The sequence below is a fragment of the Ambystoma mexicanum genome, chromosome 13, assembly GCF_040938575.1.
Source record: "Ambystoma mexicanum isolate Mex_15411 chromosome 13, UKY_AmexF1_1, whole genome shotgun sequence".
In the NCBI taxonomy this organism is placed as follows: domain Eukaryota; kingdom Metazoa; phylum Chordata; class Amphibia; order Caudata; family Ambystomatidae; genus Ambystoma; species Ambystoma mexicanum.
The window spans coordinates 20,471,555-20,485,982 of record NC_090938.1 but is presented as its reverse complement, the minus strand read 5'-3'; the positions used below and the strand labels follow the sequence as shown (position 1 = coordinate 20,485,982).

The window sequence follows — 14,428 nt, the reverse complement described above, 5'->3', positions numbered from 1 at the left end:
CACTTGAGACTGGAATGGGAAACGGAGATGGGGGCCCCGATGGCAGATGGGTTGTGGGAGCGAGCCCTGGGGTATCATAAAAAAGTATCGAGAAACGCCAGGTTTAAGCAAATACAGCTTTATATAACGCACAGGGCATACATGACCCCCTTGAGAATATCCAAATTTCGGGATGTTGGACGCCAGGCGTGCCCCAAGTGTGACGAGGAGAATGCAGACATGATACACATGTTCTGGGCGTGCCCAGTAATAGCAGGCTATTGGGGTGAAGTGGCGCAGAAGCTGGCAGGAAAGGGTGTTACGCTCAAAGTGGATTCAGCCTGGGCCTGCTTACTGGGGGGATATCCCAGAGCACGTAAACTTAGACATGTCGAGAAATTGAAAGATTTGGCTTATGTGCTTGCTAAACGTAGGATTGCCATGGGATGGAAGGAGTGTCATAAGCCACGAGTGGAGGTCTGGTGGAGGGATCTCCAAAAATGGGCGGAGGCCGAGACGGCGGTGTGGCGGGATGCCAGTATTGCAGGGGAGGAGGAGGAAATGTGCTCCCTCGCGGCATGGAAATTGTTGATAGCTGAACTGTTTGGAACGGGGTCGGTTCCAATTGAATCTGAGAGCGATGACGCCCCCCCGTTCACAGCGGATACCAATTGCGAACACCATACAGGCTCATAGGGGGGAGGGATGGGGATTGCAGTGCTGTTTGTTATCAAATGTGTTTATTTATGTTCTAGTTGTAATGTCGTGTGGTTTATGTATAAAATAAAAAATATATTTTAAAAAAAATAAAAAAAAAAAAACATGTGACCGGCATGACGGATCTGGGTGAACGTTTCCAAAACCAAATGCCTGGCACGTGCCGCCCCAAAATGAAACTTTTGGGGATAATTTGTCTAAGGTTTAAATGGTACTACTCCAAAATAAACCTTTCTTCTGTCTACTCACAGTCATTTTCCCATCAAGAAAAAGGTGCTTTCAACGAAACACGCAAAATGAAAACCACTGGACGGATTTGAGTCAAATAAGAAACAAGTTGGGCAGAAAGTATTACAGACTAGTGGTGTACATGGGCCAAAGTGCAGGTTTTCATTGACACAGTGGGACCAATATATCTCCTAAACTGGAGCCATTATTTCTTAGGTCCCATTACTCCAGAAGGTGTTACACAAAGTACAGCAATGAAACACACTCAGGAAGACGCTCTATTTCATGCTTTTTTATTGATGTAGAGAATGTAAATGAGCAGACAAGTCATTTTACAACTCTACAGGTGGGGACGTCTCCACACTGTGAAGAGGATAGGGGAGCAGGGTGCGCAAGGAACATTCGGCAGAAGCCAAGGACCTGTGTCCAAAATCGGTACGGATGCCAATCCCACTCTAGGCTGCGGTGGCGAAGCCCACTTGGTTGTTCCCGATGTCGTAGACAGAGTAGTAGGCGCGGAGGAAGACATCGCCCAGGATCCAGAGGGGTTGCCCGTTCTGGGAAGGCAAGTAGGTGGGCATGATGCCAACCGTGCAGTAGCCATTGTTCTGGGGAAACAAAACAAAGATCTCTGGTTAGAATTGCTTGTAGGGAAACAGATCAATTGGCACATGGATCCACATGCACTGATCAGATGCGTGAGCACATACCCAAACTAAGGTAACACAATAGGGCTCAGAAGAGCTAAAAAACATGCAGGAACTCTCTACAAGATACTGGGACATACATGAGCTCTGCAAGATACTAGGCCCCCCCGAGAGTCCAGAATAACATAGAAAGACTACACCAGAGCTCTACACGAAGGTAGAGAGAGCGCTATAAACAGAGGCTACTTAACAGTTCTAAAAAACTAGGATTACACCAAAGATCTCCAAATGACATGCCAGTGTTTCAAGAGAGTTCTACAAAATGCTAGAGCTACATAGGAGAGCTCCACAAGGAACTAAGGGTATTGGGCAAAATGCTGGTAAGACAATGGGTCTATTCAGGGTACTTATACCAAACTCTAGGGCTATACAAGAGTGCGCTATCAGGGACCAAAGGGTATATGGAAGAACTTGGTAAGACAACAGGCCCTTGTACAAGAAACTAGGGCTATACAAGGCAGCGGGTCTGCGCAAGAGAACACAGCAAATCACTGAGGCTAAGAACGCTATATGAGAGATCCTTGCAAGATATCATAACTGTGCAAAAGATGTCTACACAACGCTAACGCTTCTAGGATAGACCTCCACAGATCATTACGGCTAGAAGGAGGCGTGATTGGGAGCAACACTAAGAGTGGCATCATAGTGAATGTTTGGCTTGGACCTGGGGCAACACTGGGGACCATGTTAGAGGAACACAGGGTGCTGAGCAGTGCAGGTGTACAGTAAGAGAGCCCACTTGGTGCGGGAGAGGAAAGGAAGCGGTATAGCCTGCAGGAAGAACACAGAAGGGACAAGACAGGTGTGGGCAAGAGAGTGACCAAGGTACTGGGTACAGTTATGGTGGGGCATATCTTTACAGAGGAAAGGATGGAGCAAAAGGGATTTTCTGGGCATGTCGGGGTGGCACAGAGCAGTCACCATAAACCCTTCAAGGGGGATGTAGGGAAACAGATGCCTGCGCTCCGGAGAAGATGAAGGTGCGAGGAAAGAGACATTCAAGGGCCAGATGTTTGATCAGAGCCTAGTCTTGGTGCTTAGCCTATGTCCAAGTGGCCGCAGTCTATTCCAGTCTATTCCAGGATCCCATCATTTGGTAGTGGGAGATGACATAAGGACTCGGGTGTCTTGGTTCCATGGCTATGGACTCGGCTGCTTGACCCCATCCCCCGCCTAAATGATGAAGATCCCCCACAGGAGGACCTTCTGTTTATGGTGGTAGTTCTACGAGGAGCGGTGATGATTTGAGGCTATGTGAGGACTGGATAGAGAGAAACACCATTGAGAGCGTAACAGAAAAAAGGTGGATACCCACAATAGGTGGGGCTAAACACTATGAGGAGATGAGAAGCCCGTTAAACACAGAAGATACTCAGTGGCGGAGAAGCACCAGAGAGCGAGTATGTAGGAGAACAGCCTGCTCAAAGGGTGGTCTGCCCCTTAACTTCTAAGCAGCGTTGCGTTTCCGTGAATAGCCATACCTGGAGAACATAGGAAGATGGCGGCAGAGGGAACGAGACGCCACTGATGGTAAAACTGAGGGTTGGCATACTCTGGATGTTACTGCAGCTTACGGCATACTGTGGGCGCAAAAGAACAACAATCAGATACAACAAGCCATTAGTACAAGATGAAACGCTGACAGAAGACTCCCCTGCAACTCCCCCCCCCCCCCACTGTGGATGGGACAATGTGGTGGGGAATTCAGGGCACCTGAGGATCTCTGCACCGTGGGGGGAATCAGGAAATGATCCCCTCAAACCATGAGCACATATGGCGAGTAGAGCGAATCCGTGTCACTCACGTGTGGAAGTAGGGTTGTGTAAGGTCACAGTGGCCTCGTTATATACTTGTCCAAGTTGGATTAAGCATGGTTTGACATTTGGGAACTTGCCTGTCCGTTCTGGTCCTGCTGACCTCCGACGTATTGCATAAGGGAGGCGAAGACCTGCTGGGGGGCAGTGAGGAGAGACGTGCCTGTGTCCACAATAGCCTGGCATCCTTGGCTGCACCAGCCGGTGGCCTGTCCATTGATGGCAAATCTGGGTGCACGGGGGCAAAGTCACAGTTACATAAGGCGATGGATGCAAGTTCCTCTATATGCTGGCCAGGCCTAGGGATAGCAAGCAGATTGCTGGAAAGGAGAGAGCCAGCCCAGAAAACATGCCAGGCCATGCCAGGCTGTCAGACACCAGCCAGCCAGTCATGCTCTCTACCACCTCGCTGCAGAAAGGTAGAGAGAATGTCATCCATTATCCAGACACCCCCACCTTGCATGTAAACCCCTTCGCCCAAACATTTAAAGAGAGGTCCCGTCTCCACAAGCATAGCCCTTTTCCAGGAATAGGTCCCGCAGGGTATCAATCTAGGCTTGTCATACAAGGTATCTAGACAAAAGCCTGGAAGGGAACAAGGGGGGAGATTGACAACTCTCTGCTGCCAAGCGGTGCTCTTCTTTTGATGTTGGCTTAAATTAGAAACTTGAGACAGGAAGTAGGGTGTTAATCTAAGAAATGGGGAGACCAGGAGAGGACATAGTACCCAACATGCATCACCCACAGAGGGACATTTCAGTGAGTGACAGCGCCCTCTTGTGGACATGTGAAAAAGGATGCTGGCCATTGTAAAACAGAAGCTCCTATATAGAGAGGGACTGACACAGGAAAGCATTGCCCATCTGCAGGCCCTCTTGAGAGAAATTTCCAAAACAGGGGCGACCAAATCAGATGCGCTTTGGCATCTCGGGAACCTCGTGGAGAAGACAGGGTGGCCAGTTTTCGAGGTCTATCCTGAGATCCACCCAGTGCAGTGGCTCTCAGGATCCTGAGATCCAACAGTGCAGTGGCTCTCAGGATCCTGACATCCACCAGTGCAGTGGCTCTCAAGGTCCTGTGATCCACCAGTGCAGTGGCTCTCAGGGTCCTGTGATCCACCAGTGCAGTGGCTCTCAGGATCCTGAGATCCACCAGTGCAGTGGCTCTCAAGGTTCTGTGATCCACCAGTGCAGTGGTTCTCAGGGTCCTGTGATCCACCAGTGCAGTGGCTCTCAGGATCCTGAGATCCACCAGTGCAGTGGCTCTCAAGGTCCTGTGATCCACCAGTGCAGTGTCTCTCAGGATCCTGAGATCCAACAGTGCATTGGCTCTCAGGATCCTGAGATCCACCCAGTGCAGTGGCTCTCAGGATCCTGATATCCACCAGTGCAGTGGCTCTCAGGGTCCTGTGATCCACCAGTGCAGTGGCTCTCAGGATCCTGAGATCCACCCAGTGCAGTGGCTCTCAGGATCTTGAGATCCACCAGCGCAGTGGCTCTCACGGTCCTGTGATCCACCAGTGCAGTGGCTCTCAGGATCCTGAGATCCACCCAGTGCAGTGGCTCTCAGGATCCAGTGGTCTTGGTGATCAACCCTTTGGGAAAACACCTAGTTGGGGTGTTTTCTGAACCAGAAGCAGTGACAGTATCTCCCGATGAAAGCATAAAAACCTGATGATGCAAAGTGCCACCAAATGTCTTGTAAGGAGAAGGCGGGGCGGAACAGAATTAAAAGGGATGCCTTTGTAGGGAAACTCAGAAGAGCTTTTGGGTTTTACAGAATGGGGGATGGTCTCTAGAGCAACAAGACTATGAGAGACAGCAACTTGCAGCGACGGCTACATCTTACAAATGGGGGATCCTCAGAAATCAAACACGCCCCTTGCAGTGTGTCCAATAAAGCAAGCACCTAAAACATGCTACTGACCAGCTGGTGCCTAGAAAAACACCACAAAGCCTTCTGGCAGCCTTCTTAACCAGATCTCTCAATACACAGCTTGTGACTTCCCCCAACCCCACTCCCTGCCGCCACCAGTTGGAGTTCAGTGGTGTAACCAGCACATATCCGGGGAAGTGGTCAAGTAGGACAACCATTCTTTCATCCCACTGCGCCACCCAGAAGGTGGTCAAATGGGGCAATGAAGTACAGCATGGTGTAAAAGCATTGATTGCACTGGCACCTACCCTTGGATGCCGATTTGCCAGTACTCTTGCTGAGTGACCGGGGTCCAGTAGATCTGGCCGGAGTAGTAGTTAGAATCCACTCCTCCGAACACAACTTCGCCTCCAGACTGGGAGCTCGGTTGGCTGATGAGTTACAAACATAGAGATTTACATACATATCAGACCTGAAATTCCAATCTGTCGAATGTGCAAGCATGTTATTATTAACATAGAACTGTGAAATATGAGGAACAGGTGGATAACGGCAATTGCACCCTCCCTCACCACCCCCGCGCATCCCACCACACAGCGCTTCTTCAGAGACTACCTAGGGTAGAAGTAGAATGAGCGCTCTATCTCCTGGGGAAGCCATGATGATCAACCATGTTTTTGGTTCAAGGTAGAACATTCCAGTTGCAGACCAAAAGCTTTGAAAGTGATGGCGGCTGAGCTTAACCACGCCACCTAGATGGTCGCCACATCTGGGTACAGCGTGTGGCATAGGCCACCGTGCATTCAGGGTCTATGAGAGGCCTGAGAAACCACCATCTGGTGGTATGACTATGCCTTGGGTGAGGCTCATGAAAACCAGGGTTTGAGAAGCATGGAGCACACACACACACGCACACCTCGATGGTGGAACTAGCAACAGTTTTTGTTCCAGGTGGCAAGAAGTGGGCCTGGCACGCCATAGATGGAGACGCTGACAGAAACCCGGATATGAAACCTTTTGCTCGTAGAGGCCTCATTTTGGAGAAGTGTCCAATCTGAATGCAGAACACAGGGGATTAATGGCAAATGACTAATGGTGTCAAGAAGGCAACGCTCAGAGTGAACCAAAGAGACCCCTCACAGCCAATCCCCAGAGATATTTTCTGCCACACTTGTGTTCTGGCCAGGAAATGTAGCAGTGAAGTTCAGGGCTGGTCTAAAAGTGCTGGAGAGGTTTATTGGAGGAATTGAAACTGACAAAGAGGCTGGTTTGATGAAACCCACTTTTAAAGGCTGTGGTCTGCAACAAAGACAACTGGCAATTCTTAGAAGCCCATTGAGCCCTGGAGATAGGACCGGGTTGCCTATTGGTTGTAAAGGCCGAGGGTCTAGAGACTGCATTTTGTGTTTGGGCTTATAGTGTCAGGCAAGTAAGAAAGCAGCCTTACCCACTCAGGTAGAACCCAAAGACTGGTTGTGATAGGAGGTTCTGCTGCATCAGCCCCTGCAGGACGGTGGTCGCCCCTTCCACGGAGATGGCAGGGTAGGCCAGACCCAAGATCCCGTCAAACTGGGCGTAGACAAAGTTTGAGCCAGGCTCGTTCACGCTCAGGCCAAACTCCTGCTGGGTGATGGCAACGCCCTGAATCTGCAAGAGCGGGTCAACAAAAAGAAGTCAAAGACTGTTTGGAGAGCAAGTGGTCATCAAAACTGATACCCAGGTGGCCCATGCTAGTCCCGGGCAGGGCTGGTAGCCTCCATTTAATGTTCTCTTGCTTTCAGGCAGCACAAGACGGGCTTTCTGTGATTCGATTTGTGGGCTACCATACAATGAAGTCATCACAACCTATCGGACTAACAAGAACCTCCCCAAAAATCTTTAAACGCAGCCCCCAGTGGCTCTCCCCCCCTTTCCTGGACAATTTAGTGCAGTGAACTGTGCAAAACACAAATGTGTTCATAGGCTTACATACGTAGGTTTAATTAGTTGCATTTCCCCTTTCAATAGAGATGGTTACGGATATGCCCGCGTCCACCTTGGCCCTGGCATGCGGCTAGCGAAGGCACGTACCGTCACAGTGTCGTAGCCCAAGATGCCCGTCAGGCTACCAGTCCCATACTGCAGGGAGAACTGCTGGTTGTTGCTGGTGTAGGTGGATGACTGGCTGGGGTTGAATAGTGGATGGTTGGCTGTGACAGATAATAGACAACAGTTAATGTTTTATTTCAGGGCACAGATAAACACTGTCCTGCTCCAACCAGCAGAGATCTACCCACACCGCCCTTCATGGCTGATGTCATGAAAAACAGTGGTATTTCAAAATAGTAATCGACGCACCACGTACAGAGGAATTGACCTCAGGTAAAGGCTGCCAGCCCCTTTCAACCTGTCCATTTCCCCCACAAGCATCAGCACGTGGCCGCTAGCATTCCCTGATGAAGCCGGTAAGCCTCCTGATCCACGGTCACCTCCCACCCCTGAAGCCCCCATACAGTAATTCAGTCTTATGGGGACCTTGTCCAGACTGATGGCAAATGCTGACCCCTGAAGCCTCCTGATCTAGTCTTATGATGGACTAGTGGGGTTAAAGCACTTGCCCTTTAACCCCACTAGTCCAGTCCTATGGAGACCACACCCCTCCGGTTTCACACTGTGACTGCTAGTACTAGCAGTCTATCTAGAAGAATGCAGCCTATTGTGCAGAGTATATTCCCTGTAATATGTTCTACCTCTCTCATATCCCCCCTCTTTCCTCCAATCTACACATATGGGGCATTCTTGAGATTGGCCCACCACCGCTGGTGTCTATCACTTCCTGGAGCAGTAGATCCAGGCATTCCTCCAAGACTTACAGTTTTGGGTTGGAATGGCCCACCATACCTTAAGCATGTTCAGCACCAGCCCTCGGCTGGTCTGGAGTTCAGTGGCTGTGCACACACAAGACTACCTTACGTTAGATGATCATGTTGTCAGCCAGTGCTAAGGTGTTCCCACTCCCCAGATCTGGAGGCTTCTCAGTCATGCAAATGTCTATTTAATGTAGTGGTGGCCATTTTCCGTTGGGGCACTGTGTGTGACTTTCACAGCAGGCTTTGCACTGGAAGTATGCGGCGGCCATGTTCCTATGGGACACTGGGTGGGATACTCACTGCAGGCAGGGCTATGTCAGCACATGCAAGCCATGTTCCCTTGGGACACTCACTGTAGGCCAGGCTCTAGCAGTACATGGAGGCTATATTCCCATTGGGCACTGGGTGGGATACTCACTGCAGGCAGGGCTATGTTAGCACATGGAAGCCATGTTCCCTTGGGACACTCACTGTAGGCCAGGCTCTAGCAGTACATGGAGGCTGTATTCCCATTGGGCACTGGGTGGGATACTCTGCAGGCAGGGCTATGTTAGCACATGGAAGCCTTGTTCCCTTGGGACACTCACTGTAGGCCAGGCTCTAGCAGTACATGGAGGCTGTATTCCCATTGGACACTGGGTGGGATACTCACTGCAGGCAGGGCTATGTCAGCACATGGAAGCCATGTTCCCTTGGGACACTCACTGTAGGCCAGGCTCTAGCAGTACATGGATGCTGTATTCCAATTGGACACAGGGTGAAATACTCACTGCAGGCCTGGCTCTGGCAGTAGGTGGAGGCCACCCAGAGGTTGGAGGAGCCGGTGTCGAAGAGCACCAGGAAGTTCTGAGCAGGAGTGCCAATGCTGATCTCGCCATAATATGACATCTGTGAAGGAGAATGAGAGCATGCGGTTGCTTACAAGACCATTCTATTTCATCTCAGAATCCAGAGCCTTTCACATGCACTTGGAAAACAGAGGAGGCCAGGGGGAGAATCCGGGACACTCATGCAGCCGCCTGGCGCCCGCTGTGTCCTCATACAGGGAATATTTAATTCCTGCTCTTCCTGTTGAAGTAACTGGGTTACGCGCTAAGAAATAAACCAGGGATGGGGACAGTCAGACGCGCATTCCTCGCGTGATCCAGGACACAAGGAGAGATTGGTATTAACTGTATCTTTTAGGGAAAAGAAGATTGGTGGAAATTTGGAGGGTATGGCAGTGAAGAAAAGCAGGGGGTTAACGAGCCAACAGAAGCCCTAAAGCCCCGGACAGAGTGATGGTAGCATGTACGAGTAACCAATCATCAAGAGAAGAAGAACCACCAATGGACGCAATGAAGCCCATGAACATACCCACAGCGGATTCAAAAGGGACACGCTGCAACATAGGTGTGACAACCTGTACGGCTATGTGTATTCGGTTCTGGCACTCAGAGGGCCTTGAGAGCCGAGGGAGGATTCCAACCTTTAAGACTTCCTCAAGCCCCACTAAGAGCCCCCTATCTTCTGAAAGCTGGGCCAGTGAGCATCATTTCTTCAACGCCTAGCTCTGAGGCTTCTAGACGCCAGATGTCCGACAAGCAACTGCGAGTGGCAATATGGCCAACACCTGCTGTAGGACAACGAATGCAACTGATCATTCTATCTACTAACTAAACGGGTTCTTTTCAATCTTCTCTAAAAGTGTCTACGCTCCGGTGTCAGTCTTCAAACGTAGGTCTCAGCCTCAACTCTACTGAGCCTTTCAGGATTGCAGCCTTTGTGAAAGATGGCAAACATTCACAATGGGCCCATCTCTCATCTTCATCGTAAAGTGCAGAATCTCCAACACACTGTCGTCTGACACAAGAGATGCTGGAGACAAGTGGAGGCAAGTAGAAGGAGAAGAAGAGAAGAAGTTGGCGGGAGGGTTTGAGGGCAGAAAGAAGGATAAAGAGCAGGCGGTGTTACTCACATCATTGTAGTTGGCCAAAGGTTCGTAGGCAACAGCAAAGTTATTCAGCCCATACTTGGTTCCTGGGTCCACGTAAGGGGACCTCAGCCCATGCTCAGCCCTGGTCTCCCTTATGGACTTGAACCTCTTCAAAGGGACCCTGCAAGCAAGTCAAAACCAAATATATGAGTGAATGTGGAAGGCAAGACCCTCACCCCAATAAGACACTTTTCTCCAAGCAGGTGTTGAACAGAAGATCACCACCCAGGAGGACATACATGTGTGTGTGTACACTTAGAACTGTCAACTGCTTTGTTACAATTTTAAATACTGGTGGTTTCTGATGCCATAGACCCAGAATATGAGATTGCTGATGGAAGCATTCCTGGTCTATGACATTCCAACCAGTCAGAGAAATCAATGAGATGAGTTGAAATGCGCAGTGGCCAGTGGTATGCGATGTCAAAAATGGAGAACAATTAATTATCAAAGAGAGGGTGTGCTTTCTATGATATTACAAGCATTCAGTGTAACACAGAGAGACCCAGAAACAGCTCCAATCCAAACCCACCCAAGTCTGATATCCGCTCCTTGCTGTCTATTGACTTCAGAAGGGGTTCATTTAGGTTCAATTGTGCTGTCATTAAAAAATGATAATTTAACATCAACACCAAGACGAAGAAGTAACCCAACCAATGGCATTTTTTGCCATTGGGCACACAGATCATTTGCAACTAGTATTTAAAGTCATGTCTTATGTGAATTTGGAATCGCAGAGATTGACGGGAAGAGTGGATAAGTGGCACCCTGAGAGCGTGCCCGATGAACAGCTCTTCATTTTCGGTTCTTCCTCCAAGGATCATATCAATTTCATCAATTGGATCTTTCTGTTAAACATCATTTTTTGAATTAAGGAATACGTGTGGAGATGTTTTTCAGGCTATTGTTTTTATGGAATTTAACTTTCACAACCAATCTTCCATGTATTGAAGGTACTTGATTTCCAACAATATCAATAAGAGGGCACATCGACGCCAAAGTGCCCAGCATATGATACAATCTACAAATCTCCCAAATGGCAATACTTAGCAAATTTAATAGATCCGTAGCAATGCTCTGATTGAGTATTGCCAAACTGCTTTCCACCCAATGCAAGTTCCCAGTGGCAATGAAATGCTGTCACTCTTACAAAATATGTACCATTTTTTAAAATAATTTTCAGTGTGATTTATTATTCTTTTCAAGACGTATCGGGGGAAAGCCTGGAATTCGAATTTCTCTTAAATGCATGTTTATTAACTTTTGTTTTAATATGGGGTTTTTGCGATTAGGTAACCAAAACTAAACACCTTGTTTCACATCTTTTTCAACAACAAAAAATCAAGAATTTATTGTAAATTATTTTTTATATCATAGATATACATCAAGTATCCCACTAAAGTTCACAATATTGATGTCCTTTAAACCTTTTAATAATGTAATTATTAATGTCCTCTTAAAATTCTCAACATTGCAATGTTATTAGCCTCTTACCATCTACACGTGTTTCCCGACTCTTGGTAGCTCATCAGCGGGAATATTTGTCCAAATTTGAATGAAGACGGCTGCTTAGTAAATATACATCGTAAAAACTATTTCTTAAATAACGATCAAAAGATATTGTTCAGTAAATAAAAATGGCACTGACTTACTGAAACGTACACTTACGAACCAATATTATTTGATCGTTAACCACACTGAAAAGAGGATAAGAGGATACAAAGAACTTGGTGTTGAGAACATAACAAGGATACGCAAATTATATTTATAATGTAAAAAAGGACTTACAACAATAAATCATAGATTTTTTAAAAATATTGAGCCCCTCGGACTCAACCTTGGTGAGATTGTCATGATGTCCCTTTGCTGTACCAAATAGAGTGACCACAACCTGTATATGCTTATTACAGTGGGTTCTAAGGACACCCCACTGAAACCCACTCATGGCCTGGCGCTGGGGCTGGCGTCTATAAAAGGGTGCGACACTCACTGCAGGCAGGGCTCTGGCAGTATGTGGAAGCCATGTCCTGATGAGACGGACTCAGGTTCTGAGAGTGAGGCCAATTTCAAATGCTTCATTTCCTACTCACTGTGACACTCACAGACCAAAGAGTGTTTCAGCACAAAACCTCAGTTCTCTATTGCATCCCTGGGTCAGTAATTGCTTGCCCTTTAAGAAACTATTAAGATCACAGTTCAACTGTGTGGGCGATGAGGTGTTCTGGTCCATCATGCCTTGGTAAACAGACTGAACCGCCAGCAGGTGCAGGCTCTCAGTCATTTCCCATTGCGCCTGGCCTGAAGTGGAGAAGTTACTGAAGGCCAGGTCACATCTACAGAGATGGCCAGTGGAGATGGTGCGGTCTTGCATGGGCAAGGGATAGGCATTCTCACCTGATAAGCCCCTCTGAGAGCTGGAGGCACACCAGCGCAAGAATTAGGAACTTCATGGCTGCTCAGATTCTCGGCGTCCGAGTGTTCGATGCTGCACCCTGTCCTATGGTCTGGTGTGCCAATGGCCGATCTATATAGCCTGGAGAATCTGGAAGCCATCCAGCTGCTGGCTTGGGGAGAGTAACCCTCTGCCAAAGCACACAATTTACAAACAACTATTTATCTGTAAGTTTGTAGCTGGCGAGATATACATGTCAGCAAACTGTTCAATGCCCCTATCTGTGAAAGGCTTCAGATCCTGGCACAGACCTGTGACTTGTAGGTCAGTGTGCGGTGGTGTTTCTGGAGGACAAAAGGACAAGCTAGACGGGAGACATTGAACATTAATTGGGTGCAGTGTCAACAGCATGCAGTGGAATAGGACGTGAGAAAGACTATCAGCCGAGGACACAGGAGAAGTAAAGAAGGGAGGGAGGGAGGGAGGGAGATAGTCCCATGAGTACCATTAAGGTGAGTAATAATAAACACCTGTTATCTGTAAACAGGGCCAAGATGCCCCTCTGGGGGTGAACGTGCACTCTACAAATAAACCTATTATGTTATGTTATAGTCAACAGAGGAAGGTGCAATCCTAAGAGGAAGACATAAAAGGATAGGCTACAGTCCAGAGAGTAACAGATATGGAAGGATGGCATATAGAGCTATTGTAATGAAAGAGATGTCACAAATTATGTGGGAGGAACTAAAGGTCTGATGTAGAGGTCCACAGGGATTGAACTGAAGGTCTGTGGATGAGGTGGAGGTCCTAAAGGTCCAACTAGAGATCAGAGACTGGTGCACAGGCCACAGGGGTTGGACTGGAGGTCTGAGGATGATGTAGAGACTCTAAGAGTCCAACCAGAGATCAGAGGTTGATTTCAAGGTCCACAAGGGTTGAACCGACGGTCTGAGGATGATGTAGCGACCGTAAGGGTCCAACTACAGATCAGAGGCTGATGTAGAGGTCCACAGGGGTTGAACTGAAGGCCTGAGGATGATGTAAAGACCCTAAGGGTTCAACTAGAGACCAGGGGCTACTGTAGAGACCCTAAGGGTTTGAACAGGAGGTCTGAGGATGATGTAGAGACCTGAAAGGTCCAACTAGAGATCAGAGGCTGATGTAGAGGTCCACATGGGGTTGAACTGGAGGTCTGAGGGGTCTGAGGATGAGGTGGAGGTCCTAAAGGTCCAACTAGAGATCAGAGGCTGTTGTACAGGTCCACAGGCTTTGAATTGGCGGTCTGAGGATGATGTAGAGACCATAAGGGTCCAGCTAGAGATCAGAGGATGATGTAGAGGTCCACAGGGGTTGGACTGGAGGTCTGAGGATGATGTAGGTGCCTGAAGGGTCCAACTAGAGATCAGAGACTGATGTAGATGTCCACAGGGGCTGAACTGGAGGTCTGAGGAGGTAGAGACCTGAAAGGTCCACCTACTGATCAGAGGCTGATGTCGAGGTCCACGTGGGTTGAACTGGAGATCTTAGGATGCTGTAAAGACCTGAAGGGTCCATCTAGAGATCGGAGGCTGATATAGAGGTCCACAGGGGTTGAACTGGAGGTCTCAGGATGATGTAGAGGCCTGAAGGGTCCACCTAGAGATCAGAGACTGATGTAGATGTCCACAGGGGTTGAACTGGAGGTCTGAGGAGGTAGAGAACCAAAAGGTCCACCTACTGATCAGAGGATGATGTAGAGGTCCACAGGGGTTGAACTGGAGGTTTGAGGATGATGTAGAGGCCTGAAGGGTACACCTAGAGATCAGAGACTGCTGTAGAGGTCCACAGGGGTTGAACCGGAGGCCTGAGGATGAAGTGGAAGATTGGGAGCACAGGAACAGTGATCAGAGGGA

General features: G+C 48.5%; 1 protein-coding gene across 1 annotated transcript; it reads right to left on the bottom strand.

The window, feature by feature from the left end:
- Positions 1-1,195: 1,195 nt before the first annotated feature.
- On the bottom strand, positions 1,196-12,941 carry LOC138520751 (gastricsin-like). Its single transcript, XM_069633035.1, has 10 exons — positions 12,539-12,941; positions 11,793-11,795; positions 10,127-10,265; positions 8,940-9,057; positions 7,391-7,509; positions 6,768-6,967; positions 5,629-5,751; positions 3,526-3,673; positions 3,113-3,211; positions 1,196-1,532 (listed from the first exon to the last, which is right to left on the bottom strand). The coding sequence occupies exons 1-10, from the start codon at positions 12,592-12,594 to the stop codon at positions 1,380-1,382; spliced, it is 1,158 nt and encodes a 385-aa protein (XP_069489136.1). The 5' UTR covers positions 12,595-12,941; the 3' UTR covers positions 1,196-1,379.
- Positions 12,942-14,428: the final 1,487 nt, after the last annotated feature.

Excerpts from the sequence above, each read along its gene's own strand:
- LOC138520751 (XM_069633035.1), bottom strand. The coding sequence starts at position 12,594 with ATGAAGTTCCTAATTCTTGCGCTGGTGTGCCTCCAGCTCTCAGAGGGG. Across the intron at positions 5,752-6,767 it reads TTTGGGTTCTACCTGAGTGG|CCAACCGAGCTCCCAGTCTG; the intron begins GTAAGGCTGCTT and ends GTAACTCATCAG. Across the intron at positions 3,212-3,525 it reads AGCAGGACCAGAACGGACAG|TATGCCGTAAGCTGCAGTAA; the intron begins GCAAGTTCCCAA and ends TTGCGCCCACAG.